The sequence below is a fragment of the Meleagris gallopavo genome, chromosome 15 (assembly GCF_905368555.1).
Source record: "Meleagris gallopavo chromosome 15, MGAL_WU_HG_1.1, whole genome shotgun sequence".
Lineage (NCBI taxonomy): Eukaryota > Metazoa > Chordata > Aves > Galliformes > Phasianidae > Meleagris > Meleagris gallopavo.
The window spans coordinates 14,818,749-14,830,878 of NC_139418.1; the positions used below are offsets into that span (position 1 = coordinate 14,818,749).

At 49.2% G+C, this 12,130-nt stretch overlaps 1 protein-coding gene across 5 annotated transcripts in view; it reads right to left on the reverse strand.

The window, feature by feature from the left end:
• Positions 1 to 7,535, reverse strand: part of SLC25A48 (solute carrier family 25 member 48) — an 18,639-nt gene extending 11,104 nt beyond the window's left edge. For 3 of the 5 annotated variants that reach the window (XR_014886521.1, XM_085236378.1, XM_085236377.1), the window contains exons 1-5: positions 7,293 to 7,518; positions 5,240 to 5,283; positions 2,906 to 2,977; positions 2,304 to 2,556; positions 1,077 to 1,325 (exon numbers count right to left, since the gene is read on the reverse strand). Coding sequence is in view for 4 of the 5 variants with exons in the window: in XM_085236378.1 (XP_085092504.1) it covers positions 1,077 to 1,325; positions 2,304 to 2,556; positions 2,906 to 2,977; positions 5,240 to 5,283; positions 7,293 to 7,338 (664 nt within the window). In the remaining variant the exon portion in view is untranslated. Of the gene's footprint in view, positions 1 to 1,076; positions 1,326 to 2,303; positions 2,557 to 2,905; positions 2,978 to 5,239; positions 5,284 to 7,292 lie in introns of all 5 variants that reach the window. The other 2 variants (XM_085236376.1, XM_010719077.3) reach the window with 2 other exon arrangements.
• Between the last annotated feature and the right edge of the window lie 4,595 nt (positions 7,536 to 12,130).

Here is a 12,130-nt window from a genome sequence, read left to right on the forward strand (position 1 = left end):
TACAGAAGCAAATCCTTTCTTTATCCCAATGCACACACCTGGGGTTTGGCCATGACGTGGTATTTGAACAACTTCTCAGTATTGCCTTGGCTGCAGGCCAGCAAATGGGAGCTTGATGCCTGGCCTGCTGCACCATGATGGGGCTTTCAGGGCATTCACCCTGCTCAGGTGCAGAAACTGCATTTCTGGGAGCAAAGTTCCCTGTTGCAGAAAGAAGCACTGAGATTTGGGGGGTTACAGGGGTAATCATATGCAGGCAGCCTAGCAGGCAGACAGAGACATGGTCTGGTGGAAACAGAACACCCAAACTGCAAGGAGCTGCCATCTGGGGCCACGTCAGGAAATCTGAAGTCCTCAGACAATATATTGAGTTGAGAATAAGAGGCTGTTTCTTCCCATGCAGCCAGAGTTAGGCTCCATACAGCTGTTTCATCATTCCTGTACAGAAACCCCCAATTTAAACCAGTTAGCCTGCAGTTAGATGGGACGTTCTTGCCTCTCTAAAAGCTCAGCGATGCTTCCAACAGAACAGAGCTGCTTCATGTGTCTTGTGTACGTGCAGCAAATAGTCTCCAGTTGTTCCCACTTCCCCAGACACGTCACGTTGTTCCCTTGCAGAGAGATGTCCTGAGTTATGAAATTTCCTTGCATGTGACTGCAATATATGGCACGGCTGGACTGACAAGAGCGAGTCCGGATCTACACGAGTATTGGGGCATACTAGAGAAGTTGTCCAGATGGGCCACAGCTCCTTTTATTTACAGTAAGAACAGATAAAGTGGGTTTTAATCATTACTTGACCTAAAGATTCATCTGCCTTTAGGGATCTGCAACTTAGAAACCACCAGTGTGTGGGTAGGGAGCATATGAGTGAACTTGCACACATGGGCATGTCCAAGGTGCAGATGGCAGCCATCCAGGCAGGCGTGCACAGGTGTCCCACTATGGCCCTGAGGGAGGAAAAAGTGATCAGCCTCATGTCCCCTCCTGACAGGCAGCCCCAAGCTAGCCCTGGATCCCAGCCCCAAGACAATCCTGTCCTTCTTTGCCAATGCTGTGGGGCAAAAGACGTTTACCTGCAACACCCCCTGCAAGCCAGATGGAAGCAGGATTGGGGGAAATGCATCCGTCAGGGGTAATCCAACCACAGAAAAATGTGTAAGGGATGAAATACAGGCAGTACCCAGGAACATCCCTCAGCAGCATTGCTCCCATGCCTCGGTATATCCCTGCTATCCCTTCTTTCTGTAGGACTGTCCTAAAGCAGTGAATAGGGCCTCGATACACAGGAAAGCCAGGAACTGTAGGCTTCAGTTTAACATCAGCTACAAAAAAAAGAAAAAAAAAAAAGAAGAAAAAAAGGTATTTTTTTAAAAAGATACAACATTACAATATAATAGCTATATCACTACAGTTCCTTGCAAAAGCTTCCCAACACCCAACAGACAGAGATCACTGCCATCGTTTTTTGGTTTGTTTTTTTTTTGGTTTTTGTTTGGTTTTTTGTTTGGAGATCAATAGACACTCTGGGAAAAGAAGTTTTTAGAAAGAAGACTTAGGTCTAGTTTTAATAGATGTTTGGATACTTCAGGTCAATTTTTCTTAGATGCAATTCATGCAGCCCAATGCATTCCCAATCCCAGTTCAGTGGAACTTCCAAATGACTTGAAGGCTACGTGCCCAATTTTCATAGGTTTCCACATCTAGTGCCAAGATGCACCACTGAAAGCCTCGACCTCTTTAGCATCTGACCCTTCCAAGGCAGAGGAGTGAGATGCTTTTGGAAAAGCACTTGGTTGCTAAGCTGCAAGGAAGCTTTTAAAAATGGTCATCATTTTATCAAAGCATCCATGGTGCTGTTGGTGGGCTCTCCAGGAGACCTGGCAACTCTGGGCAATGGGAGCAGCCACAGAGGCAACATGGTTATAAAGGGAGACATATGCATAGAAGAGGGTGTCTACTGTAATACTGGCAGATCTGGGAAGCCAGTCTGAGAGCCAGAAGCATCCCTGGGAAGTGAAGTTGGCATCCCTGAGAGATACATCCTCAGATACCCCTCATTTGCACAGAAACAAGAATTTGTGGCAACACACTCATTAGCTGGAAATGTGAAAAATGGTCTGAAAAAAGAGAAAAACCATCCTGAGGAAGAAAGATTTGACCACAAGTATTGGTGCTGCCCACTGCAATTCTCACACAGACCTGTGCGTGGTAGCAGTGGCTACGGAAGGCAAATCTACGCCAGGATTCCAAATACACAGAAGCCCTGCAGAGCAAGGAAGAAGGAAAGCTTGCCTTCCTACCTGTGCTGTATGGCTGCGTTTGCATCTGCAGCCTGATCTTCACCAGGTCAACAGGCGTGCCGATGCCGACGGAGATGAACCCAGCCACTGTGCTGGCAAGAGCCACATCCACCAGTGCCGGTGCATGGGATGCATCCCCATGCCTCAACTGGCCCAGCAGCCTCTGCGTGTTGCTGAAGACACCGAACACCACTGAGCTGTAAACAGCAATGCTGGCCAGTGGGAAGGACATGCCTTTGAAGAAGCCAGCCACCTAGATGGGAAGGGAGCAGGAGGTACGAGGGCAGCTTAGCACAGCTTGCAGCCCAAACTCAGCAGAACGCCACCAGCTTTTCCAGCATAGCCAAACCAACGCAGGTATTATACCCATGTGGAAATGCGGGTAGTGCCATCCATCACATCTGCCCCCTGCAGAGAACTGACAGCAGGAGGAGGCTGCAGTCTCTCCTCCTTCATCTGGCATTGGAGAGAAGCACACCAGCTTTGCTGGTCTTCAGTAACCATTGGTATCAACACTGATTTTGTATAATTGCTTCATGTATTTATTTACTTGTCTTTATGCATTCCCTACCAACATGTTTCCAGCAAGATAAAGTACTTACAGACTCATTTCTGTACACAGTAAGAACGCAGTTGAGTGTATTTCCATATCCCTGTCCAGCTTGCAAACGAGTCTGCAAAACATATTCACAAAAAGCAGTTAAAACTCCATACTTCCAGCTGGGTGAAAGCTTGTGCTGTGTAAACAACACGTACTTTGCTTTGAGAGTGCATCCTCGCTTAGCTGTAAAGAAAACAGAGCAATAAAACAAGATATATGTGCATCCACTCCCCTTGAACTTTGCCAGAAGCCCGGCTCAGCAGAGGGCTGACGCTTCCTGCAACATCTGGAAACAATGACTATCAAATCTCCAGCCCAGAACAGCCACTCCAGCCCAGCACAGCGCTCACAGCAAGGCACCGGTGTGCAGCACCTTGTCTGCAAGTCTGTGATTTATGGGGAAGTTTGGGTGCAATATGATGTGACACTCAGCAAAGGGGTGCATTGATGGAGGAGAGCTCCCTTGGGAGACTCCCAGGGTGCTGCTTTTAAGACACAGAAATACTAATCAGGGCCAAATTAATGGAGCTCCATCTCAGAAATTCCTTATGCTCCTCTCAAAAGTAGGTCCTTACATCATTTCCAAAGATATTTTGTTTCTGGAAAGCAATAGCTATATGCTTTCCAAAACATGCCTACAACAGCTGTGAGAAATGACACACATCTGTATCATTCAACATCTCTTTCCCTTCTCGTGTGTGTATATAGATATATATACACACACATATATAATACACACACACACACTTAGCTCCTCTTTTGCTCAAGCTGCTCACAAGTTTGCAATAAAATAGTCCTTACAGTAGGTGATGCATTTTGGGGTTCAGAGGTGCGTGAGGAAATGGAAAGCCCATTCTGTTGCTTCAGCCATTAAACATTTGCACACAGATCAGAGATTTTTTCCTGCAGGATGACACTTGCAGGAGCCTTATTTGGGCATTTAAAGCCCAGAAGAACTCATGTGTGGAGAGCAGGGTGATTGAACCAAACACTTGGTCCTGAGCCAGATGGGCACAGTCCAAGCCTGCATGCAGGCCCAGGTTCCTATTTTGCCATTATGGGCTTGTTTCTGTTTTATTTTTCTTCTTTTACATAGTAACCAGTTATTTAGAAGTTCAAGTTAATACATTTCTTGAATAACTGAGGACAACTGAGTGTGCTGACCAGGTGCTCTGTGGCCCTGGATAAGCCATGAGCACCTGGCACTGAAACCTTGCTGGCACCTTTAAGTCAGCTGATAACAGCACGTGTTCCTCAGAAAAATGCACTTTTCTATTACATTTTAATGAGCGCACAAAGAAACCCAGAAACAGAACAAAGTCCCATGGAAATGAATGCAAAGTGGAGGTTGAAAAGTGAGTAAAGGTGAAATTACTCAAGGCTTTGCAAGGCTGGGGAAAAAATGGTGTTGGCTCTTCACTTCCCATCCCCTACATTTGGAAAGACAGCAATTCTGCCTGCTTGGTATTCCCAAGCCACATCCAAGCCAAAGCACAGCAGGGGCAGCCTGACACTTGCATTTACAGGCGTGAAGGATGGGCTCTTGGCACCCCCAAATGCAGTGCAGTGCTACGGAATCCACCATCAGCTGGTGCCAAACTCCCCCCAGCCTGGCAGTGAAGGCCTCAAGCCTGAGATGGGGATGCCAGCATGGGAGCAAAGCAAGGAGAGAGCTCAGAGGTGCCTGGCACACTGTAAGAAGGAGAACTGAGGAAGAAAGGAGTCTTCCATCTTCCTCCATGGCTCTGCATGATAGTAAGCTCGGTCAGGGCAGGTGGTGTTGATGTCTGCATGGAGTTGTCTGCACCACGGGGCTGGTGAACCATCTAGCCAATGTTTTCTTTCTCTCTCAATCCTTCCCTCTAAGGAATATTTTTCTTGCAGGAATAGAGAATGCTACCTGTCATAGCCTGGGATCCCAATTTCAGTATTCTGCTCTCACAGCTAGGAAAACGCGTAGATATGTGCCTGGAACTAAAACTAAATAAGCACTCTCACTGCCCCTTGAATGCTTTTTAGGTGGCAAAGTTTAGGTGGCAACAAAACATTAGCAGAACTGCTCGGTAAACTCGTCGTGATGCAAGGCCAGCTTTACTTTTCAGTATTAATCTCCACCTGAGGAACTTACATCTAGAGGGCAGCCCTCCATGCCACTCCAAAACTGGAGAGGAAGAACACTCAGGTCTAGGACAGCCTTTCTACCCAGGCCTTGTTCTAAGTTCTGCCTTGCAGTGAAGGAAAAAGTGAAGGTCTTTGCAGCATTACCCCGAAGGAGGCTACGTCCCCACCCAGGGCTTTTGGAGTGGTGATGTGAGAGCAAGGATCAGTGCTTTACCTTGACAGTGTCCAAGGGATGGCCGACAACCACACTGGCAGCTCCTGGAGATGAAAGCAGAGAATTAGGCAAAATGCTGAAGAACTTTATGTGCTGGAATAGGAAGCAATGGGCTTACAGGGGAGGAAGAGAGATTTCCAAGAGAAATGCCACCCTGGGCTGAGCCACATTGCCCCTTCTGAGGGGCCAGGCAGAAGCACTTACACCTCTTCACCAGAACACCCTCCTGCACTCATCACCTGTACAGCTCAAAGGAGCAACCAGAAGAGACGCTGTGTTTCTACACCTTCTCCGTGAACCACCTCCATTTCCCTTGCACTCGTGTCAACTGCAAAGCTCCAGTATGGTGAGGGTCAGGTTAGAGCTGGGGAAATACCTCCTGGTTCCTACAGCAACATGCAAAAGCCCACTGCTAATGGGGACTGTATTTCCCCTCCTTTGCTGCTTTACTGAAAGCAGCTTCTAGGGGTACCCATGAGGAATGACTCAGATATAGAGGACCTTGCTCTGTACCAGTCTCTGGGGTCTTATCAGCCACATTCCCTGTGGTTTCCTTAGGAGAAACTACCTCACCCCCTGACACCACCCTGCCCCTCTGCCCACATCACTTGCCCCCAAAGCCTCTGCAGCAGGACAGACCAATGCTTGCTTTCCTCTTGCTCCTACAGCGTGAGTGATCCACACACCATGGCCAGGTGTGGGATTCCGTGCCTCCCACACAATTTTCAGTGTGTTTGTGGAGACGGTGGTTAATATGTACTGCCTCCACACCTGCAGGTCTCAGTGCAAACCCTCATCCCCTTGGCTGGGTTTACATCTGTCCTTTAGAGACCTTGGGAAATTTCTCACCTGTAGGGTAGTCAGACTGAAAAAAGCAAAATGCCCTTGATCAACACATTATGACTTCATTCAGAATGCAACACTAAAGCATCCCCCCTGTCCCAGACCTTGACCTGAGACCACCTTCAGCCTGGTGCTCTATATGAAGACTCACACTGGATATCAGGAAAAACCATCATCTCCAAAAGAGCGGTGATGCAGCAGCACAGGCTGCCCAGGGAGGTGGGGGATTCACCATTCCTGAGAGCGTTCCAGAATCGGAGCGATGAGGCCTGGGGACACGGTCAGTGGGCATGGTGGGATGGGTTGGGTTACACTCGGGGATCTTACAGGTCTTTTCCAACCTGAATGACTCTATGACTTTAAGACTGGCTGCTGCCACAGCCAGGATGGCAGCTGAATGTTGGTGGCCGTTCACCTGTGATGTCCTGCCCTGTGCTCAGGGTATACAGCAATGGCACAAGACCAGACACAGCCTTCTGGCAGTGACTCTGTTTTTATGAGATTCTCCTATTAACCCAGCGTGGCTCCTCAGGATCTGTGAGCCACCTCACCCCTCTGTCCTGAGCCTGGCGTCAGCACAAGGCTGCAAATTGCTGTGAGCACTGCACTCAGCCCCACGCCCTGCCCGTCCCCACATGCTTTGCCACCTGTCACACTCAGCAGGAACGCGCAGTTCGGAACTCTCAGACACAGCACAGCGCGAGCGTCCCGACAGCCCTTTGCCTTTCTTTTCCTTTCTCTTATCTCTATACCTGACGGCTGCGATCAGCATTTTTCTTTTTTGCAAACCGGGTCATTGCCCCTTCCCTCCCCGCTGCCTATTTGCTGCTCGTGGAGCGCGGGGGCACCGAGGGGACCTCACTCTCCGGGGGTGTGCGCGGCTACGGAGTGCGGGTTGGCTGCGACGGGACCCGGCCGAGCACCGGCTGCTGCCCCCGGTCCGGAGCCCACGGGTGAGGGGAGACGTGGAGGCGGCACCGGTGTCCCAGCGTCCCGCCTGCGGGCGAGCAGAGCGGCGTGCAGCGAGATGCTGCTGCCGCTGCTTGAACTTCATTACTGCGCCCACTAACTTGTTCTTTGGGAGCAAAAAAAAACCCCCCACCCCCTCGACATCCCTGGTTCGACGCACAGCTCCTACACGCCACGTCTGATTACCTCCCTCCCCCCCTCCGCGCACGCTCCTGCTCGCCCCCAGCCCCGCTGCACTCACCGCCCACCCAGCCGGCGGCGAAGTCCTGGAGCTGGAGGCTGCCCATGCCGAGCCGCTGCCGAGGGGGGCTCGGGGGGGTCCCGGCGGGGCCGCAGCGGACGGCTCGGAGCGGAGCCCGGCGGCGGTGACATCACGGCCGGGGCTTAAAGGCGCAGCGCGGCCGCCCCCGCCCTACCCCGGGCCCGTCCCGTCGGGAGCGGCCGCTCCGGTGCCGCTGTCAGTGCCGGGAGAGGTGGGGCCGGGCTGGGGTCAGATCCAGCGCTCTCCTTTTCACGGTGGAGCTGTTAGTTCCGGGAGCTGGAAAAAGCAGAATCGCTCCCTCTCTAAACAGACAGGAGGGGACGGGGTTTTCTTGATGAAGAGTAAAACCAAGGATGGTTCTATAAGTTCCCAAATTAATGGAGTTCAGTGGTGAAGAGCATCTCTCGCTGATTTTCTTTGCTTCACTAAAATCTCACAGCTGTCTTTTCAGGAGATGCACCCCCTTCTCTATTTTGAGAAACAGTGAAGAATCTCTCTATCCCCTTCCTTCTCCAGAATATTCACAATTTCCTTACATTCCCATTCTCCTTCAGCCCTGCAGGATTCCAGAGCCCAGCTCTGTGACTTTCCCCTCTCTAGTTTAGTTCACCCCCCCTTCCCTCCCCCCCAACTCTCTGAGCAGCGCAACAGAACCATGGGAGGAACACATCAGGTTTCAGTGTTTTGATCTCAAACCCTTTCCTGATCATTCCCAACATAACTTTGACTGATACTGAAGACTGAACTCTCCTTCCTGAATGAAAGAATCCCCGACTTCGAGCCCAGCCTGGCTATTTCACCTCCTGTGTCAGTAAAATCTCATGCCTTATGCTCAAATAACATCCATATGCTCAACAGCACTTTTGCCATCTCTTTGCTCCTTAACCAGACAGTTTATATCCTTGTGCTCTCCCTCTTTCTTTGACTGCAGGGAGAATGACTTTGCGAAAGATGCTTTGGTTCTCACCTGTGATTTATGACAGCCCAAAGCGCTTTTTGTTCTGCAGGGATCAGATTGTCACTGATAGCAGCTCCTTGAATTGGTCCTGGATGCTTTCTGAGGAGAATGGCAGCAAGTTCAGCACATTACTTTCCTGGAATACTGCATTTTTTGTGTCAAAAAGTATTTTGTCTGCATATTCTGGTAGGTACAAAGGTGGGTAGTTCATAAACAAGAACTAAACACCAAAATACTGCCTTAAAATGTAAATACTTAAATATGTCAGTGGAAGAATTAATACATGAATTTGCATTGGAGAAATCATCCTTCTCCACATAAGGATAGATAACAATTCAAGCTGACTTTACAACAATGTTCCCTTCTATACGTGCGCACTGGAAACCCAATCAATGGGATGGGTTGGCTGAAGGGAGCTTTTGTCTACAAATTGCTTGTAGGGCTTTGATATCAGGTGTGCGGTTATCAGCTCTGATCATCTACACCCAAAACCTGAGATCTATCAATGTGCAGAGCACTGTGTGCCCCCCATGCAGGTGCTGCTCCCCAGCACCAACAGCAGCTCTGGGGGCTGCGAGCCACGTAAATATCAGAGACAACACACGTAGACCCATCAGCTGTTTATTTCCTCAGATGAATTTGCTTTCTTCCTTTGAGTAGAGATGGGATTCCATATTTGCAGTGATACAGGATATTGTCCTCCTTTTCCACGCATATTTTCTCACAAAGCCAGAGCTGGCTGACTGAGCTAATTATTCAGATCGCAGCAGCATTAATCATTAATCACAACAATTCTCTGCAACTCCAAGCAATGCGTTTCCACGCCAGATTCAGAACATCTGCTGTCTCAGGCAGAACACCGGAGATGATCTTTGTGCAGTGCTTAACCGAAAGCAAATGTTACAGGGGCTTCACTGTAACTCTCCAAGCTTGGAAGAGCAGGGTGGGATGGATGCAGGGAGCAAACAGCAATGGTCTGGAGGCTGTTCCCCCAAACAGACTCAGGAGCCTGCAGGGCATTTGTAGCTTTTGCACTCTTTGCAATGCCCAAAAAAAAAAAAAAAAAAAAAAAATCAACAAATCAGCCCCAAAACGTCACTTGTGCACAAGCTAGAAGTGCTTTATATTCACCCATTAAAACTAAGTAGAACCCTGGCCACTGGGAGCTGTGTATTTGTCCTCAAAGATATTGCAGGCTGCAGCCAAGCACTGAGCAGAGCAGCTCATTGCTGCCCACAACCAGACAGCACCAGGATCTGTGCACGCAGCTCACAGCTGCCAGATGCTCTGCTGACAGCGCTGTCATATGGAGAATTGCAAAGGGAGACAGATTTTTGCTGCTCTGAATCCCAGCCTGGCTCTGCAGCCGCTCACAGGAACACAGGGTGGGAAGGGATGAGTGTGGTTTTGGGTTAGGGATGGGAAGGGGTGAGTGTGGTTTTGGGTTAGGGATGGGAAGGGGTGAGCGTGGTTTTGGGTTAGGGATGAGGAATCTTCTGCCTCCTGCCAAGAGAGGAAGCGGGGAGGTTGGGTTATCCTGGAAGTCACTATTCCTTCTTCTTCCCCAACCACAAAACCACTTCTTTGCACTGCGCTGCATTCCTTTGCCCAACTGATGTGCTTCCCACAACAGGTGCCAATGCTTGAGATAAAAGCAAGAAATCCTCCACACCTCAGATGTAGTTCCTAGAGATAAGCAGTTGTGTAACTTGCAATCGCTGCACATGTAACCACTCATGGGAAATCAAAAGCAACTCAGCAGAGAGAATGTTAGAGATGAAAAGGGATTACACATTTCTTGCCCAATCGTAAAGGATTTCTGGACTATGATGAATTTCACTGGAAATACTGCTGATCCAAGGGTACATTGCCTTGAAGCATTAACCTTTTAATGACATATAGTGGCTTAAACTGCGGGCAAGACAGAAGTAAAACAACATGAAACCGTTCAGTGATCATCAGGGTCTGATGGCAGATTCATGAGCAGATCTGAAAGCAATGCCTGCAGACCCCCAGGGCAAAGAGCGATAAGGGGACAGCTTCATGGTCTGCATCTGCCAGACACATCCAGGCAGCAGGAAGACAGGTCAGGGGGCACATAGCAGACATAGCTGTCCTGTCCAGGAGATACTGACCAAGCTCATTTCTGTGGGAATGCGCGCAGAAGATGAATTAGGGACTGCAAAGACCAGAAGCAGGCACGGAGTCTCTGCTATCAACAGCTGAAAAGCTTTTCCCTGCCCTCGATCTCATCTTGCTAAGTATATATTCTCCCAGGGGGAATTAGGCAGCACGAGGAAGCCTTCAGTCTTTTCATCACCTGTTTGCTTATTCTACTCTCTAGTGGAAGTCTCTGACAAATGCTTGGAGGAGCTGATGTCCATAAGGACAAGATGTGTCTTAGACCAACAGGATACTGCAGCCATGGATAATACTGAAAAAGCAGGAAGTTCTCTTGGCAGAGGCAGGCATGTTGTGGGTGTACTGCTAATGAGCTTAAATGGAACACTTTGCTCAAGGGCATTCACAAGTTCCAGAGCTCTAACTGTTGCACCAACAGCTGCCTGCTCAGCCTCTACCACGCTTCATAGAGGGACATTCCACCAGCACCACTCTTACAGCAGTTCTATTAAGGCAGAACAGAGTGCTGCCAAAGAAGAGGTCAAGAGAGGGGTCAGTGTTCAACCAGCACAGACCTCAGTAACGTGGGCTGTGCAGCAATGTGATGGTCATGGGGAAGTGACCATCCGGCTCTCTCCTGGAAATGATGACCCCCACAAGCTGCTCTCCTACATGTTGGACCACCTGTGCTCTCACAGAGAGAGCTGGGAAGACAGGAGCCACAACAGGGCTGGCTGGGAAGAGGGATCTTCTCACTATTTTGGACAGGGTTTGTCCATGCAAAATTTTCCACCTCCCTTCTGCAGCTGTCAGTGCTTGAGCTGCTGATCTCAGCTGCCTCTGCAAGCAAGAAAAGTCATCCCTGCAGTGCAGCCCACCTGATCCATGTACCTGCCCGAGGGTGAGCAGTGACTGTGACCAAACAGGAACCTACTTTCACACGTACACACCTGCACTACAGAGATACACATTTAGGTCAATTCCCATCCTCGGCTTCCAAGTCTTGTGTTGACTTGGCCAGCCACCAGATGAAGATCTAGCAGGCACAATGAGTTCCAGTTTGACGAGATCACCTTCCTCCTGCTCCTGTACAGATGTGGTACTTGGCACATGCTACAGCAGTGCATAGCATAGCTTCTGTGCAGACCCCACTGGCAATTGAAAAATGAGAATAAAAGTCTTTTCTGCTGATGAAAGTTGGATATCCAACTCTTCAGAAAAGTTAATGGCTGCTTGGAGTTCGGCTTACGTAAATGGCCTTGAAATTCTCAATAGTTGTAATCATTTAGTCAACTTTAGTTTAATTTTGTGTGTGTGTGTGTGTGCGCGCACTTTGTCTCCAACTAAATATAGCTTCCTCCATGTTCACCCCTCCAAGCATCCTTCCACCCTTCTGCTTCTATTATGCTCTTCTAGGAAAGGGATTTTGTTATGCTGCCAATCCCCGCTGGGCCGGGTAGTGGAGCATCATCTGGGAAAGAGGAACAGGCTAAACTTCAGGAGGTGAACACTGCCATCTGCACGGCAACATCCCTGCCATCAATAATGCCAAGAAGAAGAACAGCAAACAAAGTGAAACTGAGGTCTTCCAAGTTGCAAATAGCAATCAGAGGGCCTGAAAGCTGCTGGAAAATTTACGTGAGAGAAGCAAACACCGCTTCTTTGTGGGCAACAGTTTGACTGAACAAGCACAGTGAGATGGTTTCTCATTTATGTTAATGGAAAAGCATCCTTTGTT